Source organism: Eublepharis macularius, chromosome 1 (assembly GCF_028583425.1).
Source record: "Eublepharis macularius isolate TG4126 chromosome 1, MPM_Emac_v1.0, whole genome shotgun sequence".
Classification (NCBI taxonomy): domain Eukaryota; kingdom Metazoa; phylum Chordata; class Lepidosauria; order Squamata; family Eublepharidae; genus Eublepharis; species Eublepharis macularius.
The window spans coordinates 34,542,397-34,568,384 of NC_072790.1; the positions used below are offsets into that span (position 1 = coordinate 34,542,397).

Sequence of the window (25,988 nt, forward strand, 5' to 3'; positions counted from 1 at the left end):
CAGTCACATATGCTGTTGGCAGCTTTAAAAACTAATACACTGACAAAACCTGGGTTGTTTCACCCTCCTACAGAGTGTAACCGTTGGTATAAAGCTGTTCTTAAAGTGTAATTCTCCTCAGCAACATAACATAACAATACAACAGGATGCCTGTTGGATGTAGTTTCCTCGTGGACAGTGTTCTGATTTTGTACTTGAACTCCAAAAATATAAGCTGCATGCCGAAAGATGCTGCGATAAATAAATAAATAAATGAAGCATCTTTTTGCATGCAGCTTATAAATATATATATTTAGCCCAGCACAGGAAACAAATAGTATTTGCTTAACTCACATTTGTAAGTGCGTCTCTGGGATACTTTATTCAAATCTTATGTTGCTGTTGAAATAGACTTTTGACTTACTGGTAGCCCTTGCAATTAAACCACAGCTCCGATATTTATTTATTTATTTTATTCTATTTATACCCTGCCCTCCCCACAGATGGGCTCATTAAGATCATGGTCCATAAAATATAAGTTGTAGGTTTGTGTGGCCTCTGTTTGCCTCAGGGTTGTGTGGGGAAAGGAGGGGGGAGTTAACCCTTCAGCCTCCACTGGCTTTCTTTATCCCTTTTTAAAATACCAGTATCAAAGCAGAGACTGCTTTTGAGCAGACAAGTCCTTAAAAAATACGTATTCTTTCCTTTAAAATGCTAATATCGTATAGTGTAGTGGTTAAGAGTTTTGAACTAGGAACTGAGTAGGGTTGCCATCTCCAAGTTGGAAAATTCCTGGAGATTTGGGGGGGGGGGGGTGAAACATGGAGATGGCAGGGTGTGGGGAGAGAAAGGGCCTCAGCATGGTATAATTCCATAGAGTCCACCCTCCAAATCAGCCATTTTCTCCAGGTGAACTGATCTCTGTGGCCTGGAGATCAGTTGTAATTCCAGGAGATCTCCAGTCACCATCTGGAGGCTGGCAACCCTATAATTGAGACACTTGAGGTACAGTTCTTCAGTCTCCCGCGGAAGCTTGCTGGGTGTAATTGGGCCAGTTACATACTCCCAGCCTAAACCACTTTACAGGGCTGTGAGGATAAAATAAAAAAAGGAAGAACAAGGTAAGCCACTTTGGCTCCCCTTTTGTGGGGAAGGCTGGGTATAAATGAAGTAAATAAATATCAAAGGGGAGAGAGCCAGTCTCACAACAGTAAAACTTGAGTGGCATTTGAATGGTTAAAGTCTCCTTTGCCTGAATCCTACAGCTTGCATTTTTTGGCAGGAATAGGCCTCCTATTTGTCTCCTCTGTTTGAGCTCAGAAATTTAAATACCTTGACAACTGCTGGGAGCCTACAGCTAAATGTTCAGCATTTTGCCACAATGAAGCAGTTTATACCATTGTAAGTGCTCACTAATTATGAATTAATATGGGCAAATCTCAGAGCTGTTATGGGAAGTTAAGAGAGTGTTGAGTTTGGAGGTGGGAATCGGGCTGAGTTCTCTAAAAGGCCTTGGATGAACCGAGTCCACTATTTTATTTCACAAGTCTCTTGTGAGGGTAAAATTAGAGGACTCCAGGTTTGCAGACCTGTGTTTCTATGTGATGGTTCAAGATGAGTATCTGTGTTTGTCTGTAGCAGTAGAAAAGACCAAGAGTCCAGTAGCTCCTTATAAGACTAACAAAAATTTGTGGTAGGGTATGAGCTTTCGTGAGCCACAGCTCACTTCTTCAGATACCTCACTTCAAGTATCTGAAGAAGTGAGCTGTGACTCACGAAAGCTCATACCCTTCCACAAATGTTGTTAATCTTATAGATGCTACTGGACTCTTGATCTTTTCTACTGTGAGATAGTTGGACTACAAATATATATTTGAATGATGCACAGGAGATCCCAATGAGTGGTGGAGGTACTTAACCCCTTCCTAGTGTAACTCAATCGCAATATCCCTCAGCTACATTCCCATCTATGGGGGGAAAGATACCAGGATGGTGTATCTTATCCCCCTCTAAGGAGAAAGGTCGCTGAGGGAGAGCAATTTTTAACAGGCAAATGGACTGCAGGGGGGAAAGGTTTAGTACTCCCTCCCTCTCACCACTGCTCCAATCAAATTTGAAGCCTACCCCACAAACAATATTAAAGTAAAAACAAAAACCATGTTTTCCACATCATCATGAGCCAAGAAAGCAAAATGAAAGCATTACCTATACATGTTAGGCTGTATTTCTAATGCCCAGTAGGTGGCAGCCAAGATGGCGGCAATCCTGGTGTAGCTGGGCTAAGGCCTTGTGAAAACATCTGGTCCTCACAAACCAGTAGATGCCAGCTCTGCCACCTAGGGTTGCCAGCCCCCAAGTAGTGGCTGGAGATCTCCCGGAATTACAACTGGTCTCCAGGCCACAGAGATCAGTTCACCTGGAGAAAATGGCTACTTTGCGGGGTGGACTCTATGGAATTATGCCATGCCAAGGTCCTTTCCCTCCCCAAACCCCACTTTCTCCAGGTTTCTCCCCCCAAATCTCCAGGAATTTCCCAACTTGGAGCTGGCAACCCTACTGCCACCTCGTTTTTGTCTCTTTTACTTTATATGTCCACTTTATTTTTACACTTCTGTGCATATCTTCCTCTTGAATTTGTTCATAGATGTCAAATTCAGCATCATGCAATACTGTGGTTATTTTAAGAGCACAAACCCCATTTTGTCATTTTCTCAAATGTTGAAATAGATTAAACAAGTATATAAAGGTACGGACTTTTAAAGGAAATGCTTTGGCGGAATCTTAAAATGAGAGATCTTAACTTCTTCCCTCATGTTTATTAATGAGAAAAGATCCAAAGGCCTCACTGAGACCTTGGGTCAAGTAATAAATTCTTTGCACTGGTTCTGCTGCTTTGCCACCTCCGTTAAGGACAATCTTTTTGAGGTCCTTGACAGAGTAGCCCATAAGGCTAGAATGTTCATCCAAAGGATAGATAATGTTCTGCTTTATATCAATTTGGTGGTCCTTTGTTTTCTACATATGTTGCACTGGGCGCCATGGACAAGATGCCCTATATAGTTTGTTTGTTTGTTTTAAACCCTCGTAATGCATAAGACCCTGAATACTGGATACCATCTAATCTTGTAACAGAATTCTCAGTTGTAATGAAAAGGTATAACAGGCATTTTGCTTTGTTCCAGGCCCTCATGCCTTTCTGCCTTTTATGGATAAAATACGATGCAATTTCTTTATCATGCCATTGTGGTGCTTTTAGAGGGCTGCTTATTTGAAGCCTCACAAGGTATAATTTTCTTCTCATACTTCGTTAAGGAGATGCTTATTAGCATGCAGCTTTCCTGCTAAGGTTCATTTGGGTCCACTTCATACTTGTGGTGGTTTCCATGCATCGAATTCAGAGCTATGATTATTACCACTAGCAAGGATGGTGTAATAATTTTGCCACACGTTTGCTTCAACATTGGTTGATGAAAATTATCCCCTTCTCCTGCTAAACAGATGATTAGCACTATCTCGCCGGTGGTATGAAGAGGAAAACAGGGAAATAGCTAAACTTTGGTGTGGTAGAGAGATCTCACCAGCACATAACTTTCTTTACTGAGGCTTCTGTTCATCGGACAACTGTGATATTTTAATCCCCTTTCACATCTGATAGCCTTCTTTCCCAGCAGCTACCAGGTCACCCAAGCAATATTTTTACCTATAGTCCATCCCAGATAGTAATATCTTTCCCAATTTATTGTCCTACCTCTGGACAAGCCATTAAGGTCTTGTTTTGGGGAGCAAGACCTCAACCTTGCACCAGGATACATTTTGCTCTATAACTGAATGACCCAGCCATGTGTTCTGGGTGTGTATACTGGAACCATACATGCACCCTCAGATATGTCTGAGTCCGCTCACCTCCCCCCCCCCCCCAAACATTGCGCCCACAAACCCCTCCTTCAGGATTGGTAATTATCACCCTATCCCAAATTATTTCTTCCGTGATTTAGTTAGCCTTGTGTGCATGCTGTGTGTTTTCTGTATGCTTGCCCTTTTTATTTCTCTTTTAATTAAAAAACCCTTTCCTGTTGAACATCTGCCTGATTTATCTGGGAGTTCTCTAAGGGAACAATCCCCATATACATAGGTGGAGATTCCTAGTTATCCCCTCTTGCTGTGTCTCCTTTAATGCTAATTCCCCCAAGCAATTAAGGAGACCTTCTATTTGGGTAACAGTTGGTTAGACAAGGATCTAGAAAACCCAGATGTGAATCTGCCCTCTGTTGCTTGCTGGGTCAATCACTCTCAGTCTAACCTGCAAAGTAATTGTGTGGATAAAATGGAGGAAGGTAGAATGACGTTGTAAGCTGCTTTGGGTCTCCATTGGGGGAGAAAAGTGGGGTATAAGTATTTAAATATATAATATAGCCTCTTCATGTGACTAGTGGGATATTCTGCAAACAAGACTGCCATATAATATTTTAGACAACAGTTTTTTATTATTTCAAACAAAGAGACCAATAGTACATTTCTGAATAACACAAACACAATTATTGCCACACGCATGTTAAAAAACATCTACTTTGGATGTATGCCTATCTGCTAGGATTCATGCTAATCTGATCTTCCTAGCACATTTGCAACAGAAAGATGCTTGCAGGTGTGTTAATCATTATATATTTAGTGCACAGTGAACAGCATTTCTGTTAGGAAGGGAACATCAGTGATGGCAGTGATTTTACCAATAAATATAGGTTACTGTCAATAAAGCTACACTTTACCATACCCATATCATGCCAGGAAAATATTCATCCCCGCCGGTTATTGTTGAACTTCTCCGCCATTTTCTGTAGCTCCAAGTCCATAGCGGCCAGATTTTCCAGTTCCTTTTCCTGTATAGCGTGGAAAAGGAGATCCTTTGTAGTTCATAGAATCACAGGCTTCAATTCCACTTTAAAATTAGTATGAAGTAACATTTGATTGCGGTACAGATCAAAAGGATAAACATAACAGCAGTCTTCACTCACATCAAAGGGGTGCTGCCACCGCCCAGGGTGGAAATTTTTTTATCTCGTCATGGTTGATTTGCACATGTTAATTTCTGCACAGCTGCCTTTTCCATGACCTATCATAGTGCTGATCACATCTGCCAACATATGGCAGGATTGGGGATTAACGGTATTGCATTGCAGTAATTCTGTTCCCATCTTTCAGGGAGGCTGGGGGAAGCTGTTCTACCTATCCTGTGGGATACTACAAGGACATCTTATTCCCTAGAGAATTAGCCTTCGATATTGCCCAAACCAGGATACCCTGTGCCACAAACATATCAGGAAGAAGAAGGGGAGCCAGAATTATGACCTCGCTGGTGTCAAGGCCAAAAGAGCTGGGGACCATCCAATAGTACAACTCAAGCACCAGGAGGCACACCATAGCGAGAAACAAGCCACGTGTCACAGCCAATGAGGATGGAATCCTCCCCGCTGTGTGATTTCACTGTCCCGACCTGCTGCTGCTTTCACACAAAGAGAGGCAGGAGGCTTGGTGCCTCCATTCTCCATGAAGCAGGTCCTCCCAAAGGCACCAAAAAAGTGACACCTCCTATAGGGGAATCACAACCCACCTAAGAGTCCCGTCCAATTGGTTGAAGACCATTATCCTATGCCAGTGGCCTTCAGCCATTCCACACTCTTTAACTCCTCAGCAGTAGCATGGAACCCGCCGAGTTAGGCGGGGTCAGTTTCCTCTGTAGCCTTCCTCTTGTCTGTTCTGCTACTGTCTCTCTGTCTACTCTGATTGCTGCTCGCAGGGACTTCCTTCCTTCTAGCAAACTCCTCTTCCTGCTTCATGGGGGCAAGAAGAGCACTTCTCTCCAGCCTACATAAATAACTTGAGCACTTATACTTTGGCATGTTCTGGATGGGGGTCACACTCCCATGCTGGATGGGGTTTGCATTTGGGGTTTCCCCTTTGGGACCCAGCTTTACCTTTAGATATTGAGGTGGAAGCTGCAGCCAAGAGTGCTCTTTTCTAACTACATTTGGAAAATCAGCACTGTGCTTTCCTGGAAGGCATGGTTCTGGCTATCACAATATGTATTGCAACCTCCAAAGCAGGTTATTGAAATGTGCTCTGTACAGGGCTGCCTTTGAAAAGTGCGTGGGAAGGAGAAAGGGTTCCAAGCCCAGGCACAGAGCTTTTGATGGACAGTAGCCCATTTTTAGGGGGGCCTGTTTCAAAGTGCTGCTGTTGATCTTTAAAACCCTGCATGGCTTACGTGAGGGATGCTGGAAGGAGGGTTTTCTCTTATATGTTCCCTTGAGCATATGAAGATCTACACGCTACTTGGGAATTCTTCATTCACAAAGGAAAGAACATGATCAGCTTTGTCTTGACTCTATCTCCCTCTCTCGTCTATTTACATGCATCCATAATGTATGGCATAACCCTTGCACTATCAAGTTCATAGCATGTACCACCAAAAATGGATGGCTGCAACCACTACACTAGGGTTGCCAGGCCCCCTCAATCTCCTGGTGGGGGACAAGGGCCTGGCACTTAACTTTGGAGAGAGGGGTGTGTGCATGCACTCACCCCCACAGGCGCGATGACGTCACTTTGGGGGTGACGTCATCGTGCGGCCGGGCACTGCAGAACACGTCCGAAACGGGCCGTTCTGCTGCGGATTGGGCCCGGTTTTGTTCCTGCGCTCTGCAGCGCCTCAAAATGGGCCCGATCCATGGCAGAACGGACCCAATGTGGGTGCTGCGGAGCACAGGAGCGTTCCTGCGCTCCACAGTGCCTCAAAAACGGGCCTGATCTGTGCCAAAACGGGCCCATTTTGGGGCGCTGCAGAGCACAGGAGCGCTCCTGCGCTCTGCAGCTGCTGAAAACAGGCCCGGTTTGCCATGGATCAGGCCCGTTTTGAGCACTGCGGAGCACAGGAGCACACCTGCACTCTGCAGCAGCCCTGATCCGGGCCAAAACGGGCCCAATCCCAGCGGCTGCGGTGCACAGGAGTATACCATGCCACGGGGGAGTGCACAAGGAAGGTGCGCCCCCGTTGCTCAGGTAAGTGGTGGTGGGGTGTGGGGAGTGGGGGTGGGAGATCCCCCACCCCCACTGGGGGGTCTGGGATCCCTACGCTACACTGTATCATTCAGTTATTTGCAGTGTGGGCAGATCAGGCAGAGATTGATGACTCTCCCAAATCAAACCAGAAGTCAAAAGGTTTGTGTCACTCGAGCGTTGCTTGTTCCCCTACTTTGAATACAAGCCCTGTTCTGAACATCAAAGCTGTCTCTCATTGGTGGCAGCCACATCAAAGGCATGGACAATCGTTGCCTCTTCCTATGGAATGACATATCCCATGTTCTAAACTGTTGTTCAACCGGCGGCAGAAATCTCTCTGGGGCACCACCAACTTTAACCTACATCCATGTTTGTACAGCAAAATATATTCATGTGGTGAAGGAGCCATCTAATGCACGTTTTGGCCAAAGTAAGTATTGCACTCGTGTTATGAGACAATTCACGCTAACAGCCCATTTAAGCCTCAAGACATCCCAAACATTTTTAAATTCAGACTTTACAATATTCAATACTTCTCCTAAGAACCCAGTTTTGCTGACCGTTACTGCGGGTAACAGTGGGGAAACATTAGCAGACTACGCAATTCACATTAAACCCAACTTTAATTTGCATTGAAAAGTTTCCAACCTCTGGAAAGGTCATTCCAGGATTTGTGATATCTATATGGAGAGATAGCCATGTGGGTCAGGGGGCTGGAGTGAGCAGAGGCGAGATTGGATGGAATAACTCCATTCCTTTAGAAGCGTTTGGCTCGTGGAAGAATAATTTCACCCCTTATCTTTCCCCCGCAACCCTAAATGGCTATTCCTCCACAGTGATCTCACAAACCCGGGAATGATCTTTCTTGGGGGGTCAGATGGGACTCTAAGAACGAGTGCAGGAAAATGCCATATTAGATACAGGCCACTGATGGTAATTTCTATATGCTGCCTGGATGTGAACAGGGAGGACATTACCTATATATTGGGTTGGGTCCTAAAAATCCATTCTATTAACATCAAGATACCCTCTTCCATCAGGGAGGTGCTATCTTTACCACAGCTGCAGGAACCAACTCACATTATGGAGCTTGGGAATTTCTCTGCTGTGTGACACTGAATATATCTATATTGCGGAAGTTAAGCTTTTAATTTAAGCAAAAATTATTTCCATTAGCCTTTCATATCAAATCATAAATAAATACCTCCTCTTGTGTCAGAGGCCTCTGGCTGAGTTTGCCCTCACCACTTCTTATCAGGTGTCCTCTCTTCACATCTTCACTGGAGCTATATAATTCTGGAAACTCAGCCGATTTCTTCCTGTAGTTCAGAAGATGGGCAAGTTCATCCATCTTGTTGTATTCTCGCTTTACATCAAATTTGTGGATTTTCCCATGGCGGTTGTTCTCATTGTGTTTGTGATTCAGGCCATCCATAAGTTGCTTTTTCTCCCACGGCTCATAATTGTTATACTCCGGAAAGAAATTTCTTTCATCTAGGTGGGTTCTGGATTCTTCTTCACTCTCCAAAAATGGGTTGGGCAGATCATCCTTCTTTTCAGCATGTCTATTCTTCCATCTGAGCTGTTGGAAGTAAGGGATGTATGAAGCTGCAGCTCTTTTCACATTCTCTACAAGATAGTGGCTTCTTGGATAGCCCTCCTCAATCAGGAATGTCCTTTTATTAATCCCATGTTTTTTCCCCTCATTGTGGTGTCTCTTTTCAAGCTCCTCCTCAATGACACCAGGATAATACCGTTTTTCTTCCCTGGTCTCCTCTTCCGGGCTGTAGAACCTCTGCTCTTCATCCTCCATGTCCATACTCGGAGACTTTGGGATCTCTTCCATCTGTAAATGTTGCCATTCTCTGTCAAGATGTCTTTTCTCATCCCATGCCCCATAACTATGTTGCTTGCCCATATCTTCCTCACTTCCCTTGCTGTGAGGCTTCCTTTCCTCATAATGGTGTCTCACTTCCTTTTGAGGCTCCTCGTGGATTCTTTTTCTCTCATAGCGGTGCTGTTTTTCTTCACTTTCCCCACCATCATGTCTTGTATCTTCCTCTTCATTGCTGTGATACTTTCCGTCAGGAAACTCTTTACTCCTGTCTTTTCCCTCAATTTCTTCAGAACCAAGCATCTCCCCAGAGTTTCTCTTTTCCTCATAATGATGTCCTGTCTCATGATAGTGTTTGGGCCAGTGGCTCCTTTTATCCCAGAAGTCGCCTTCTTCCTCACTTGACTCTTCTGGTGAATCTCTCTTCTCACCATTATGATGCCTTCTATATTCAGAGGAATTGCCCAACCTGGGTTTCCTGTGGTACTCTCTTGGTTTGTGGCCTCGTTTTTCTGCATCAGCTTCTTTCTCGTAGGAGTCTTCATATTCTCGAAAACTATGGTGATACTTTTCACTGCTCTCCTCTTCTTCCTCCTCTTCCTCCTCCTCTTCTTCCTTGCTTTCTTGGTTTCCTTTTTCTTGGCCATGTACACTTTCCTCAGAGTGCTTTAGGCCCACAGAATGTTTGTAATCACCCTCAGATCCCCTTCCAACTGTAGAAAGGGATTTTTTGTCTAGAGGTTCATGTTCCACCTCCTCATTATGTTTCTTTTCTCTGCTTCCTTCTTCACTGTGGTAATTTCTTGTATAGCTTCCATTTTCTTCCTTTCCTTTCTCATTCTCATTCTTTTTTTCTTCTTTGTGGGCTTCATCATAAGAATAACGGCTCCCTTGGGAGGCAACTTCTTGGTCGTCTTTTTCCTCATGTTTTGCTTCCTCTGGATGCCACTTTTCACCTCCTTTGGTCTGTCTTTTAAATTCTTCTTCATTCAATCCTTCCTTCACAGTCCCTTCTGGTGGTCTCTCCGGGTCTTTGGATTTTGACGAGAGCCTTGGGTTAAGTTCTATGTCTTGGCCTACACTCTTCTCTTCTGGCTTTTGCGGGCTGCCTAAACAAAATAAACAAACCAAACTGTGGGTTTTTTGGTGAGGTAGAGTGTACAACTGTGTATTTACACCCTGGCTGCAACTACCTTTCACCACTGGATATCTCCCACTGCTGTCCTCCCCTCCCTTGCTGCTCATCTGGAAGGCTGAGGAGAACCAGATAAAAAGAATCAATTCCCATGATCCATTTTCTCTTTTGATATCAGCTGATTAACCAACAATAGGAGAACGTGCATCTGTCACCAGTGTTTCTGCTACATAAAACAAAAATAGTACATAACTATGAAAGTGTTTGTTGCCCACAAAAGCATTAAAAGAGGGTTGTAATATTGAATTTCAAAAGCAGGCACATCTTAGCCCTGTGCCACTGTAATTCCTTTGCTGTTATTTTTTTTTTAATTTTAATAAAAAGATTAAAATCCCATTAAAGGGAAAGGGGGGGGATAATAAAAGAAAAAAGAAAAGTAAAAGAATACATATATATTGAACCATTTTCAGTTTTCTCTACAAAACATACATCATTACAAACAATATACTTGTAGTCTTACTAATATAACCTTTTCTAAATATCCCTCCACTTTTGTTTAAATTTTCCCAAATTTATCTTCTTGTAAGTCAAATCCGCAAATCATCCGTTTATTTTTTTCTGTTTCACACAGAAAGTCAATAAGGGTTTTTTAATTCATTATAAATGTAGAGAATGTTTTATCTATAATCAAAGCCGTAAGTTTATCCACCTCAGCTAACTTCAACATTTTCACAATCCCGTCATCTATTGATGGCAGTAATGTACTTTCCATCACTGAGCATATAAAAACCTTGCCACTGTTGTCATATATAAAAATAAGGTACCATAATTATTTTCCAACAGTTTGTCCATTAGTCCCTCAAAAAAGGCTTTGGGTTTATGTTAGTCTTGTATGTGGTATGTCAGTCTTTAAAATTTTCTGTATTATCATATGGATTTGTGACCATTTTTTTTTGCTTTATGACAGTATGTCAGATACTCCCAGTATATCTGCCATGATTGTCTTGTGTGTTTCTGTACCTCTGAGAATGTGCAAAGGGGATACAGTTGCTGCTTGGCTGTTAACTGCTTACCTTGCAGGTGTTTTGCTTTCGCCCGGCCAGCCTGAGAATGTGGCCTTGAAGTCCCCCAGCCCGGGCCGTCTCATCCTCCCTGAGAACTAGGATGAGCTCATCCTTCCGTTCTTCCCCTCCTCTTCCTTTGCTTCGACACTTCGCGCCAAAACCCTAACGGTCTTCTCTTCCCAGGGGCGGGAACATTCCCCTATAATTAACATTGCTTGCTCACTTTGCGTCACTTCTGCCAATGCTTCTGTCCAAACAGAACTGATACTGGTATATCTCATCAATAAAGTAACTTTAACTCATACACAAGAGTGTAATAAAATGTCCCTTCATGTTCGCATTTCCAACATTTATTTGAAATAACTTTGGCCATTTTAGCTAGTTTATCTGGGGACATATACCACCGATATATCATTTTATAAAAATGTTCTGATATAGAAGTAATTCCTGAGTTACTTCTATACGGAGCTGCCATTCCCCAGCAGAAGAACATAAAAGGTGCCCTTCAGGGGCAGACGTGGTCCATCTATTCCAGCATCCTGTTTCACACAGCGGCCAGCCAATTGCTCGGGGGGGGGGACCAACAAACAGCACATAGAAGCCAGGGCCTTCCCCTCGTGTTCCTTCCTAGCATTTTTATTCAGAGATTTACTGGATGTGAAGGTTCTCTTTAGTCATCACGGCTAGTAGCCAAAGTCATCTGTGCTAGCGGCCATAACTGAACCATCTGGCAGTGAATTCCCTCAATTTAATTACTCATTGAGTAAAGAAGTATTTTTTTTTGTCTGTACCAAACCTATTGCCCATAACTTCAACAGATGTCCATTTTATTTCTTTATCAAGCCACCATTGGGACTTTCCAAATTAGTTTTTACAGAGCCAGTTTGGTGTAGTGGTTAAGAGCGGCAGGACTCTAATCTGGAGAGCCAGGTTTGATTCCCCCTCCTCCGCTTGAAGCCAGCTAGGTGACCTTGGGTCAGTCACAGCTCTTCCAGAGCTCTCTCAGCCCCACCCACCTCACAGGGTGATTGTCATGAGGATAATAATAACATGCTTTGTAAACCGCTCTGAGGGGGTGTTAAGTTGTCCTGAAGGGCGGTATATAAATCTAATGTTGTTGCCATTGTTATTATTACATAATGAACGTGGTTATTATGCTATCAGATCAACTTCTCTCTTAATTTTCATACTTTCAGATGGAAGGATATCTGTGAAGCCCCACCAGTATGCACCAAAATGCTAGTTCTGTATTGATTAATCCAGAATAACTACCATTCCCCAATGAGCCAATTCAGCCCGTCACATTGAACGGCCTTCTATACCAGCTTAGAATGCTTGTGTGACCAAGATAACTAGGCTAGAAGATTTCTCCCTTGCATGTGCATTTTTTCTCTGTTCAGAGAGAGTACCTTATAAGAGCTTTTTCAAACAAACCATCTAGCCCTGAACGGATTCAAAAGTTTGGCTTGGGTATATTATGGCAGAACATCAGAAATAGCATGAGGGAATTTGCAAGAATGTGTATTCTCACTTGATACATTCATTGATTGATGGATGTAGAGCATTTTTACCTTGCTTCTTTCACATAGAAATGGCAAATAATATAACACTCCAAAATGCTACCCAGTCTTTTGCAGATGCTCCATAGATCTTCTTGATCTTCCTTCAGCCATGCTGCTGCCAGCTAAATTTCATTTCATTTCATTTCATTGTTTTAACCTGCCTTTCCTCCAAAAAGTCCAAAGCGGATAACTACATGCACTGTCACCAACACGATCAAAACGGTTTTGACAGATCCATCTACAACCACCTGTACTACACAAATAAAACAACATAGCCAGCAGTTTCAAAGCCACAAGGACAATTCCAACTTTTAAAAATGCCTGTTGGAATAAGACCATGTTAATGGCCCTTCCCTGAAGGCCTATGAAAAAGAGCTTTGAATGAAAGCTGGTCCCAAAGGGATGGGCCCACAGTTGAGATGGCCTAGAAACTGATAGCAGCAAACTGATAGCGGCAAAACATGTCACAGAAGCCACAACCAATACATTTTGGTATGAAGAGCACACTAGGTACATTAACTTGTAGCCCTTTTCTGATGTTACACTCCTGCATATTGGGAGCCTACCAACCAGTAGCACACACTGCTTGTGATTAGGGTTGCCAATCTCCTGGTGAGGTCTGGATAGGGTTGCCAGTTCCCCCTGTCCTCCCGAAGGGAGGTGGGGGACCTGGCACCTACCTGACTCACATGATGACATTACTTCCAGGAAGTGACATCATCGCACAAGCCATGGCCGCCCCCAGGAGCATTCCCCCACTCTAGGGAAAATGGCTTCTTTGGAGGACAGATTCTATGGCATTATATCCTGCTGAGGTCCCTCTCTTCCACAAACCCTGCCCTCCCCAGGCTCCATCCCTAACTCTCAAGGAGTTGTCAATGTACATGAATGTGTACTCTGAAAAAGTTCAGAGGTCAATATGTGCATACTAAAACTGTACAGGATCCTTACTAATGCTATGTCTTTGTAAACTTGTGTTTATTTACCCTATGGCATTTTTTATAAAAATGTCCTTGAAATTGATTGTATTAATTAGCCTTGAGTCTCATTGAGAAAGGCAGACTATAAATGACATAAATAAACAAATAAATATCTGCATGCTCTGATGATCACTTGGATTGCCAGCTCCAGGTTGGGAAATTCCTGGAGACAGAAGGAGTGGAGCCTGGAAAGGGTGGAATTTGGGGAGGGAAAGGACCTCAACATGGTATAATGCCGTTAGGGATGCGATTCCCCCGCCGGGAGTGGGGGGATCCCTAGATCCCACCCTTTCCCCCCCACGCCCACTTACTTGCCTGGCGGGGGGCCGCACTCCCCAGGGCATACTCCCTGGGGTGCATGCCCCTGTGCCCTGAATCATGCCCCGAAGCAGGCCTGTTTCGGGTAGAATCAGGCCCCACAGCAGACAATTCAGCCCCTGGGGAGCACAGGGAGCACCCTTCCACCCGTGCAGTGGCCGCCATTGCTGCCGCCACTTCCGGAAGTGATGGCACCGTGTGGCCAGCGTGATGACATCACTTCCAGAAGTGACATCATCACACTGGCTCTGGGGCGCGGGCGTGCATGCACACATGAAGAAGGTCTGCATGGAACACGGGAGAGGTAAGTGCCAGGTGCCAATCCTCCCACCAGGAGGCTAGAGGGACCTGGCAACCCTAAATGCCATTGAGTCCTCCCCGCCAAAGCAGCCATTTTCTCCAGGTGGGACTGATCTCTGTGGCCTGGAAATCAGTTGTCATTTCAAAAGATCTCCAGTCACCTCCTGGATGTTGGCAATCTATGCCTACTGGAAGGTTGTACATGTGGCTGGTGGGCTCCGGTTATGGTTATGGTTATGGTTATGGCTTTGCTTTGCTCTGCTCTGCTCTGCTCTGCTATGCACAGCTGTAATTTCAAGGGTCTCTCAATACCTTTTACCTTCAGCTTGTGATGGAATGGGATTGAAACTGGGACTTTCTGAACATGCCCTTCCATTGAGCCATAGCTCCTCCTCAAACTATTCCCATATTGCAGACTTTTGCAGATAGAGAACAGCTTGCCTAAAGCCATCTAGTAGAGTTGCGGTGCAGGCAAAATTTGAACTGCAGACTTCCCAGATTCTCTTAGCCTCTACACTATACCAATTCACCTAAGCATGCGTCTCTTTAAAAGGAAGAATGCTTTTGAGCTCATTCACACAAACTTGGTGCTGAGCACCAAGCCTCCCAAAATGTTCTCTTTGGAATTATGATCCCTACGCTTGTCCATACCTGATCAAGGGGTAGTTCCACTCGCTAGAATCTCTTCCATGCAAAGACCCTTGACAGCCCCCCAGAGGCACAGTGATGTGGAGAAGATAGCAACTGTGTCTAGCTGTCTGCAGATACAGCGGCAGCATCGCGGCGGCAATCTTCACGCTCATTGTAAAAGAGAAATCAGAGCTTTCCCAAGGAGAGTATCACTTTTTCTGTTAATGTGGCACAAAGCGCAGAAGCCTGAATTAAAGGCCAATTGTTCGTCCCCAAAGGGGGTCACTGTTCTCTGTGGAGAAGCAATACCCATTAACAAGAGTGAATTTTTCTCATATCTCTACATTTTACGGCATTGTTAGCCAGGCGGTAGGGAAATGCAAGCAGGCAATTTCTTTGAAAGCAGAACGTAACAGAGAATGGCCCTCTTTTTTTTTAACTGAAGAACACATTCCAGTCATACAACAATATTTCATTTTTGATATATTAGTTAATCAGCCCATACGCTAAGTTCCAATACATTAAGTCATTATCCTATTTATGGAAGTCACACCCCTTATAAGTATGATCCACTATGACACATATTAAGTATATGCGGGGCTTTTTTTCTGGGAAAAGAGGTGGTGGAACTCAGTGGGTTGCCAGCACAGGGGGCAACTCTTGGCGGGAGGTGGTGCCCCTGGTACCACATGTGCGCGTGCAAAGTGCATGCATGCTCCCAAGGCCAATGACGTCACTTTGGTCAGCTGGAACAAGGGGGGAGTTTTTAAAAGTTTAAATCACCCTTGGTGAAAATGGTCACATGGCTGGTGGCCCCGCCCCCTGAGATCAGGGGCGGGGCCACCAGCCATGTGACCATTTTCACCAAGGGTGATTTAAACTTTTAAAAACTCCCCCCCTGATCTCAGGGCGCGGGGCCACCAGCCATGTGACCATTTTCAAGAGGTTTCAGAACTCCATTCCACTGTGTTCCAGCTGATAAAAAGCCCTGAGTGTATGTTAGAAATGGGATCTTTGAGTCTTGCTGGAGGAGAGTTTTGTGGATACCATGGACAGCCAAAAAGACAAATAAGTGGGTACTAGTTCAAATCAAGCCTGAATTCTCCCTAGAAGCTAATATGACAAAACTGAGGATATCGTACCTTTGTCAAATCATGAGAAGGCAAGATTCTCTGGAAAAGTCAATAATGCTAGGAAAAGTGGAAGGCAGTAGGAAAAGAGGAAGACCTAAAACAAGATGGTTTGACTCAATAAAAGAAGCCACGTCCTCCAGTTTGCAGGATCTGAGAAAGTCTGTTAATAATAGGATGTTTTAGAGGTCTTTCATTCATAGGGTCGCCATAGGTCAGAGGTGACGATGGCACATCACACACACACAACACACATCCCATTTTAAGTGTCTATTAGAAAAGGGATCTTTGAGTTGTTTAGTGCCTTCCCCACAAGGAATCATGGAAATATTTATGTGAGTACATATATACTCACATTTCTTTATACTGACCCAAATCACTGATTAGTATTGTTTGCTCCAACTGGGGACAACTCACAAGTTCTTAAGGGGGAAAGGATTTGTTGTCAATATCTGCTACCCAGGATCCTTTGAGTCAGTAGTTCCCAAAGTTTTTGATATGGGTGACCCACCAGTCCAAATTTACATAGTATGGTGACACCACTTTAAGGGGAAAAAAACAGAGCATGCACAAATCAATAAAACAGCAAATCACTAGGAACCATTTTCACAGGCCTGGCAGTTCACTTTAGGGTCAGAACCCAAAAGTTGGCAAACACTGCTTTAATTGGAGCTGCCAGAACTTTCTGCATGCTGAGCATGTCCTCCACATTAAAGGCCTGACTACATAGTACACTGTTTCTGAATCCAATCCATGTCCGCTGTGTGTACTGCCAAATCAGATGGGTGCTAGGAATTCCATGCTTAGAGCTCCCAGGAATTTTTGAATCTTAATTCTCAGGCACATAGGGGTCTGATTCGAACTGGGACTGCCATGTGCAGGGAGAAGAGGTTTCTTTCCCTCCTGCTGTTTTCCCAACCTGAAGTGACCATAGAGAGCTGTTGTTTCCTCCACTGGGGAAAGTTATGGTGGCCTATCTATAAGCTTCCCTAACAGGACAAATGCCCCAGCAAACCTGATCTCATCAGAGCTCAGCTGAAACAAAATATTAGCAATTTAACATGACATATTAAACAACATGGAAACTTCTCAGTAGCAGCATACCTGCAGCAACAGACAGTACACAGTAGTATCGTCTATAGTCCCTATCCTTTTCCCAAAGCATCTCTCTGAATCATTTATTTACATCACAGCCATCTTACCTGTGTAAGAAAGCCCCCTTGAATAATTCAGTTTTGTATAGTTTGCAGAAAACCAGCAGAGCGGGAGCTTTCCTGACCTTTTCAAGGGCCATTCCATAGGATGAGAGCCACAACAGAGAAGATGCATGTACAGGCAAATATTGCTTTTGCCCATTGGCAGAGTGGTACCTTCAGAAGGCCCCATTTAGATGAGCAAAGTTGCCATGGTGGAGTATAGAGATGGAGGCAGTCCTGTAGATATGAGGGGCCAAGGGCATGAAGGGTGATAGTACGTGATAGCCAAAACTTTGAACTGAGCCCAGTAACCGATGGGTATACAACGGAGTGACTGCAGAACGAGAGTAATATGTATGCTCTGTCTAGCTCTTGATAATAATCAAGATGCAGCTTTCTGCACCAATTGGAGGGGAGACCTATGTAGAGTGCATTACAGTAGTCAAGTCCCGACATTACCACACTGTGGATCCAGGAGGCTGGACTGGCCATGTCAAGATAGGAGGTCGTGTTTACATGCATCATTCCTCTGGCCTCCTGCCAGAATGCCTCATCACTTTTGTGATGTCACTTCCAAGTCAAAGGTCAGGTGATGGCTCTTCCCAAGCTCCACCCCTTCTGATGATGTCACTTCCAGCATACTGCACCAAAAACCCACCCCTCCTGTGATGTCACTTTCAGGACACTCCCCCAAACCTTCCTCTTCATCTGAAGTCATTTCAATGCATCATGTCTTGCGGCTCTCAAACATTTGACGTTTATTCTATGTAGCTCTTAGACTAAGCAAGTTTGGCCACCCTGCAATAGAGCAATATCTCTTTGCATATGTTGATACATTTTTCTTATGTCACAGTCACAGGATTTACTTCCAGGCTGCTGCAGTCATACCCCCTTGATGGACTGGGTCACATGCGGCATTCTTGTTGCAAATGTACAGCCAGGGTCAGGTGGGCCACCTCATGTGAAAAAGCTTTTGGTGTCTGAACCAATGAATTGTCTGATAGTTTGGGTTTTTTTTGTGAATGGATTCTTGGATGGTTATGATATGCATGTGTGAAACAGTCACACCTACCAAACAATTTTACTAGGTAAGGGCAGAGATGGATGAGCCTATGAGATTCTTATTAGGTTGGCACTTACTTTTCTTCAGAAACTCCTTGCACAGGGGATTGATTGGTGGAGCATTGGGTTTTGATAGACCATTCAAAAGGACCTCTACGATGCATCGTGTGACCTAGAGGAAAATGGAGTAAGGGGAGATAGGTTTTTTTTTTAAGAATTCTGACTGTGGCCCATCATGCTAATCAGAAAGTCAACACAAAATTGAAGCTGTATTTAATACCAATAATCTTTTGTCTTCTAACAAAGAGGAAAATTAAGTGAATGTAACATACAGTGTATAATTGCTCCCCCTACACACACACACACACACACACACACACACACACACGCACGCACGCACGCACACGCACACGCACAAGCACAAGCACAAGCACAAGCAGTTGAACAACCTTCTTGAGTTAACTAAGCCAAAACTTTTCATCAATCCAGGATGAGAAAAGTTGCTGCAGCCCAAACATGTTTTGAGGACAACAGGGTAGAAAAGGTTAGTGAAATGTTGTGTTAGGTTTTCTGTGTTTTGCATTTAATGCTTGAAATGGTTTTGGAATATGGGGGAGGATTTGAGAAGAGAAGAGAGACTCTACAGGGCCGTTTCCAGATGGCTTACCTGCACCCGGGACGTCGCGCCATGTTTCGGATCGTGCTGGGGAAAACGTGAAATATCACGTTTTCTTGCGCGAGTTTTGCGCGATGTTGTGCAAAAGTCACGCGAGAAAATGCGATATTTCGCATTTTCCCCGGCACGATCTGAAATGTGGCGCGACGTCCCGGGTGCAGGTAAGCCGTCTGAAAACGGCCCAGGTCAGGCTGCATTTCAGCATATGGACCCAGATCTCGGGTCCCTTGCATGGTGGAGATCCTTCAGCCCAAACTAATTATTGGGCAGTATTTCTTATTTCCCAATTGCTGGGAACCCCCTTCTTTGTCATTTAACTATGGTCTGTTTATACAGAGCATTTACCACTCATAGCACTAAATGAGTTATTCCAGATTCTCTTGTCTTATAAAAAGGTGGGTGAGGGCAACAGTGAAAGCTTGGTCACTTTGCTACACCAAATTATTAGCGATGGTCACCCAATACAGCCTATAAAAAAGCCACCGCCACCCCCAGTGATAATTAACTTGGCTTTTGCGTTTCCTGTATCTCTCAACTGAATGAAAAATTAGAATTTCTGTTCAGTTTTTAAATGGCATCCTTTGTTGTTCTGTTTCACATTTGTGACATTCAGGAATTAAGACATCAGTTCGGGGCTGCCGGGAGCCACCAAGGGTCCCCAGACAAGGATTTTCTCTGGGCCCCACCCTCAGTCCCAAATCACAAAATGCACACAAGATGCTTGATCGGAACATCTGCTGCTGCTACTATTCTCCAGTGAGACCGTACCTGGCTATTCTGATTTGACATAGCCTAACCAACCAGAGTTAGTGGAGTCGATGGCATTTAGACCATCAGGCTAACCAGTTTATCTATTAAACCATGAATTTGTCATGTCATCTGAACCACGCCTCTGTAAACTATGGCTGCAACCCTGTACACAGTCGGGCTGCTTGTTCCAGTGTCTTCAATGGGACTTGAGCAACCTAATAATGTGCAGGGTAATAGCCTCAAAAGAGCTCTTGATGTCACTTTCTACTCTAAACAGATTACACTGTACAATAAAAACATATGTGCCTAATACAAACATTGCTTGAGAGGACAACAGCAGGATTTGAGTCTAGCGGCACCTTCGAGGCCAACAAGATTTTCAGGGTGCAAGCTTTCAGGAGTCAATGCTCCCTTCTTCAGATACAAGGAGGAGTAGAGATCCCTGAGCCTTTATATCCCAGTCAGGAGGTCAAAGGGGTGAAACAAAGAAGGGAATCAGGATGTAAAGGTACAATGTAGTTTGATTAGAGCAGAAATTAGTATCTGTAATAAGATAAGAATCCTATGCCTCTATTCAGCTCTGGGGGTTCCATTGTTCTGAACTTGTACCTTGAGAGCACAAGGTTCCACCGAATATTCAGAGCCATCCTGCCCACAAGAGCTGTCCATTCAATTGGAGACAGCTCTAAAGGTTCATTACTTTGCATCTGTGCCATCCATTGAAACAAATGAGCATCTCTGAGCTCCACATATTTGGTGCATTTGATAAGTTTTAGAAGAGAGTGATAATTGGTAGCAGGAAACTTAATTATCTTGCCTCAATCCCCATGTTAACAAGGCCTTTTCTACTCACAATTTCTTCAACGTGATCATCTTTTTCCACCGGTGCTGATCTAACACCTTTGAAGAAAAAAATTTCAGAGGTCAGAGACATGGAAAATTGTGGGAAAGGGGAATTTTACAAGCAGAGATCGCCATATTATTCTAAGAACGGCAGAACACACCTCAGCACAGCATTTTGAAGTATTTGTTTGCACGGCAACAATTGGGTATTCAAGGCACTTTAACCACAATTAAAAAGTTTTTATAAAAGGTGTTTTGGTCTTCACCTTTGTACCTAGGTTCCCAAACTTTTTAAAATAACAACCTATGCAATCCAAAGAAGAGTTACTCCAGTAGAGTAACTCTGCTTAGAATTGCACTGAACATCCAGCAACAGACTGCAGTTTTTGTTTCACTTGCAGTTTCCAAGCTGTGCTCCAAAATTAAAAGGGCCTCATATGCGTCTTCCCTACCAACATTGAAAATATCAAAAATATGTGTTTTGCAGAGGATAGGGAGAAAACGCCACAACGCTTCTCCAGTTGCAATTTTTTTCCTCTCTCATTTCTAGTATTGTCTGCTTCACTTTTTATCATTGCAACAGTTTCCATAAGTAAGAGAAAAGCAAGTTAAAATAAGAAGAGAGCACTGAACTAGAAAGCACCGGTGAGATTGCTGGTATTCAGCACATAGTTCTTAGAGAGTTTTGTGTTTTTGTGATGCGCACCAATTGATGAGGTGAGTGGCCTGATTTATCCAAGCAGCGCAAGAGCAAGATTTGAGTCCGGTAGCAATTTCAAGACCAACTGATGAAGGGAGCTTGACTTTCAACAGCTTATACTCTGGAAATCTTGTTGGTCTTTAAGGTGTCACTGGACTCAGAACTTGCTCTTCTACTGCAGACTAGAGATGGGCACAAACTGGGGGGAAAATGAACCATGCGGTTTGTGGTTCGTCGCATTTCACGAACCACGAACTGCCACGAACCTGCCCCGGTTCGTGAACCAGTTCGTTTGGTTCATGAAAACATCACATCCAGGTCAGCAAATCATCACTTCCGGGTCAGCAGAAGGTCATTTCTAGACCAGCAGAAAGCCACTTCCAGGCCAGCAGAAGGTCTGCAGGAAATCCATCCCCTGTTGCCTAAGAAACTGATCGGCGCCAGGCTGTCTGCAGTGATGAACCAAAAAATGAACCAAACAAACCAGCCTAAAGTTTGTGGCGGTTCGTCAGAAATGGGCTCTGACAAACCGCCGGTTCACGAACCACAAACCATGAACCAACCCAGTTTGTCACAAACTTTGGTTTGTATTTCGGTTTGTGCCCATCTCTACTGCAGACCAACATGGCTATTCACCTGAGACTATCTTCAAGCAGTGCAGAAAGACTTATCAATGCCAGACCTGCCAGTGTTCAGTCTTATATTTTGAGCAGCCGCTGCAAATTCCCACATCACTAATCTTGGGCTTATTTAAGCATGTATGTCATACGTATATATGTATTTCAAACATTTCTATGCCACCTTTCCACCCAATTCAAGGTCCCCAAGGCAGCAAACATTTAAAAATTCAAATATTCAAAATTACAAAACATTTAAAATATAAATATTAAATATATAAATATTAAAACAGTTAAATAAAACATATAAATACATAAACACAAAAACATGCAAACAGGGAGGAGGGCTAGTAAAAGTTAGTGAGGGAACACTAAACCAAACAAAAAAGTTTTCACTCATTGGCAGGTATGTATGTATGTATATGGATAATTTATATGCCACCTCCCTAGAGAACCTTCTTGGGGCAGCTTACAAAATAAAACAAAATCATAAACTATGACTGTTGTTATAAAATTAACTTACATTAAAACCTAACCATCATGCAAAACATTTAGCAGCCTGAAATAATTATAAAATTCTCCTCATGCTAAAAATAGTGGTGTGTGTGTCAAGTGTGTGATTGTCAAGTCACAATCAATTTACAGCAACCCCAGCAAGGGGCTGTCAAGGCAAATGAGAAGCAGAAGTGGTTTGCCGTTGCCTTCCTCTGCAGAGTCTTCCTTGGTGGTCACCCATCCAAATACCAAACCTGCATAGCTTCCGAGATCTGGGCCACTTTCACGCTTCTTTCCTCTCTCGCAAAATTCCACAAAACTCATGGAACAACGGCATCTTCAAGGCAAATTTCCCATCATGATTTCATTTCATGGCGCAATGACATCAAAAATCGTGCCCGAAACAGAATCATGATGGGAAATTGTGCCTTGAAGATGCCGTAGTTCCGTGAGTTTTACGCAATTTTGTATGAGGGGAAAGACGTGTGAAAACAGCCCTGATCAGATGAGATCAAGCTATACCATGCCACATTCCCTCCCTCACTAAGGCTGATTCTGCATGGTCAGCTTATTGCGATATTCAGGGCTTTTTTTCAGCAGGAACGCGGTGGAACGGAGTTCCGGCACCTCTTGAAAATGGTCACATGGCTGGTGGCCCCGCCCCTGATCTCCAGACAGAGGGGAGTTTAGATTGCCCTCCACGCAGCACCAAACTGACATAATTGTGTGGTCCTGAGTTCCACCACCGAGTTCCACCACCTCTTTTCCCAGAAAAAAAGCCCTGGCGATATTTTTCCATATTTGGTTCAAGAGAATGCAATTCAATTTGGTTTTCCAGCCTTTTGCACGTTGTTTTATTCGAATGTGTGTTGAATTTTGCTTTCTCTTTCATTCATTCATTCAGTTTTTTGTCTGCTCTCCTTGAAAGCGGGATCCGAGCGGAGCACCACATGACAGTAAACATAAAGATAAAAACAATGGTTGCAGTTACAATTATATTAAAACATCATAATACGGCGCACCCAATGCATCCCCATTTTTTTAAATATCAGCGCCCGTGGGGTAGGGTGGCCATTCATCTGATGACAACTTAAATTAGGAGGGCTACATGTCCCCTCCTCCCCACTGGTGAGAGACTGGTTGGAGAAACCACCCACCTCAACCCCCATAGGCCTGGTGGAACATCTCTGTCTTACAAGCCTATCAGAACGACAATAGGTCGCACTGGGTTCAGGTCTCCAAAGGCAGAGAGTTCCACCAGGTGGGCGCCAGGTTTAAACCCCTGAACTGTTTCGGAGTAAACAGGGGAATTTGTCTATGCGTCAGAAGTAGCATCAGTTACTTTCTTTTTTTAAAAAAAAATTGTGCATGTGTTGCAATGTATTAATGTTGCAATGGTCCTTTTCCATCCCCTTTATCCCTTTAGCCTGTCACTGTCCAAAATTCAAGTTTTGATGTGGGGGCGGGGAAGGGAAGCACTCTTTGGTCTGCTCTGGTTATGCAGACAAATTACATCAACATGTTGGTGCAGTGCAGGGAATCACATACGTGCTCACACCGATCTCTCAATTTCTAAGTTTTTTTCTTTAGACAAAAGGGGCAGGAAGACAGTCTGACCATTGTCAATAATTTTTTTAAAAAAAAATTAATAAAATATCCCTAGGAATGAATGCTAGGTCCCAACATTCCTTTTAAAAATGGTAATGAGATAAGATTGTCTGCTCTTAGGAATCAAACAATCGATTGGTGGGCCAGTGCATTACATTTATTTTAGAAGTGTATGGTAATGATGCAATGGTGCAATTTAAAAAAAAAAAATTAAATGGGGGGATGGCTGCAGTTGATGAATGCAGGAAGACAGTTGCACACAAACTGCAGTTAGGAACATAGGGCAAATGCCCTTGAACAGAGGGGGGGGGGAGAGAGGGGTTGGAAAACACGCGCCAAAATGTTGCAGCTCAACCAATCAGGACATAGAGGGAAGAAGAGGGTGAAGAAAGTCTGGCCCTGGGCTTCCGCTGACGTAAACATTCTGCACTGCTAATACCCCATCACAACTCTGCTGTAAAGAAAATATCAGGGCATATTCTGAGAGTGCAGAATCAGCCTGTTAAGCAGTGAACAAGTCCTAGTTTGTTCTCAGTGTGAACAAGCATGAAATCTTTGGGCCTGCACTCTCTTCCTCTCCCCTTCCTCTTTCTCCTGCATGCCATACCAAGATTGAAGACTTCCTGGTTTATGAAGTCTTCGTTCTAACCACAATTTGTTATGACATCCAAATATGGACATAGGAGCCAAGTGAGGTATGTTTTTTGCCCACAAGCCAGGATTCTAAAATTTCACTTAATCCTGCTTTAGAGCCCCAGATTCCGGGCAACAATCAACTCCAAGTGCTTGACTATAGAAATCTCAAGAAATCGTAGTTAAAGCAAAGAAATCCTAAGCCTATAAGCCTTTCCTCCTCAGTCTGCATGAAGCAGGATTAAAGCGAGAGAGGGAATACACAAACTTGAGGATTTCAGATTTGTTCACATCACAAAGAAACGGTGGCTTGTTTGTGATATCTGAATGGAGCTGTAAGGTTAAATTCCAGCTCAGCGGCCTCAGGCAGGTTCCCTGGAGAAGCAGCATAAACATTTTCGAAATGAATACATAATATGGCTTACTGGGTGCCCTTTGACGAGTGCAATATTATTTATTTGGGATGTTTGCATACCGCCTTCCTCAGGGGTCATTTCGTAGAAAAAGAGCTGGAGGAACTCATTTGCATAATTCATTGGCATACCTCATTAGCATATGCCATGCCCCTTGCCATCACCAGAAGTGTGTCATTGGCATAACTGATTTGCATATGCCACACCCCCTGACATCACCTATCCTGGCTGTTTTGGACCCAATCCTGGCCGTTCAGGACCAAAATTGGGCCCAAAATGGCAAAAAGGGGCTGAAAATAGCCAAAAAGGGGCCCAAAATGGTCAGGATCGGGCTGCTGTTGAGTGGGAGAGTGATCCACCACCTGTCAGAGGCCCGATCCGGGCCATTTTGGCCCCAATCCAGGCTGAAACGAGCCCAAAATGGCAGAGAGTCAGGTGGGCAGGGCCACCAGACATGTGACCTCTTTGGGGAACTGCCGGAACTGCGTTCCTGTGCGTTCCCTTTCAAAATGAGCCCTGGCCTTTTTCCTACATAAGAAGGCAGCTAACATAATATAACAAAATCTGACAGTAAAAGGACTATAATAAAACCATTAGAAAAATGTCCCAAAACAGCCCCACTAAAGACTTGGCAGCCCTACTCACTGCTATGAGGAAGAAGCAAGTAAGTATTAAAAAAAAAACAGCAGGCACCACGGCATCCACAGGTGCCATGTTGGCGATCACTGCTCTATATCATCCTGAGCCCATTAGGAGCTCGTTAAGTGAGGTAAAAATGTAATAATGAACCCTTTTTACATACTTCAGTCAATAGGCCTCTGTCTTGCCTGTTGTTTTCCCCCTGAGCTGTTAAAAAAGGCAAAGCACAAAAGCTTGGAAAATACCTCAAAGGCATACAGTCCTCCCACATATTGCTTTATGTGCTTGCAGTTCGTTCCATCTGCAGCCAATAGGAGTATATCACCATCTGTAAGCACTTTCTTGTGTGGAAGTAATTACCTAATTTT

General features: G+C 43.8%; 1 protein-coding gene across 1 annotated transcript; it reads right to left on the minus strand.

Annotated features, from left to right (window-relative positions):
* Nucleotides 1-4,498: 4,498 nt before the first annotated feature.
* Nucleotides 4,499-25,062, minus strand: CHGB (chromogranin B). Its single transcript, XM_054970981.1, has 5 exons — nucleotides 25,044-25,062; nucleotides 20,526-20,572; nucleotides 18,325-18,418; nucleotides 8,240-9,978; nucleotides 4,499-4,856 (listed from the first exon to the last, which is right to left on the minus strand). Exons 1-5 carry the CDS (start codon nucleotides 25,060-25,062, stop codon nucleotides 4,773-4,775), a joined length of 1,983 nt encoding a protein of 660 aa, XP_054826956.1. The 3' UTR covers nucleotides 4,499-4,772.
* Between the last annotated feature and the right edge of the window lie 926 nt (nucleotides 25,063-25,988).

Excerpts from the sequence above, each read along its gene's own strand:
- CHGB (XM_054970981.1), bottom strand. Across the intron at positions 18,419-20,525 it reads ATGATCACGTTGAAGAAATT|GTCACACGATGCATCGTAGA; the intron begins GTGAGTAGAAAA and ends ATTTTCCTCTAG. Across the intron at positions 4,857-8,239 it reads GGCCTCTGACACAAGAGGAG|GAAAAGGAACTGGAAAATCT; the intron begins GTATTTATTTAT and ends CACGCTATACAG.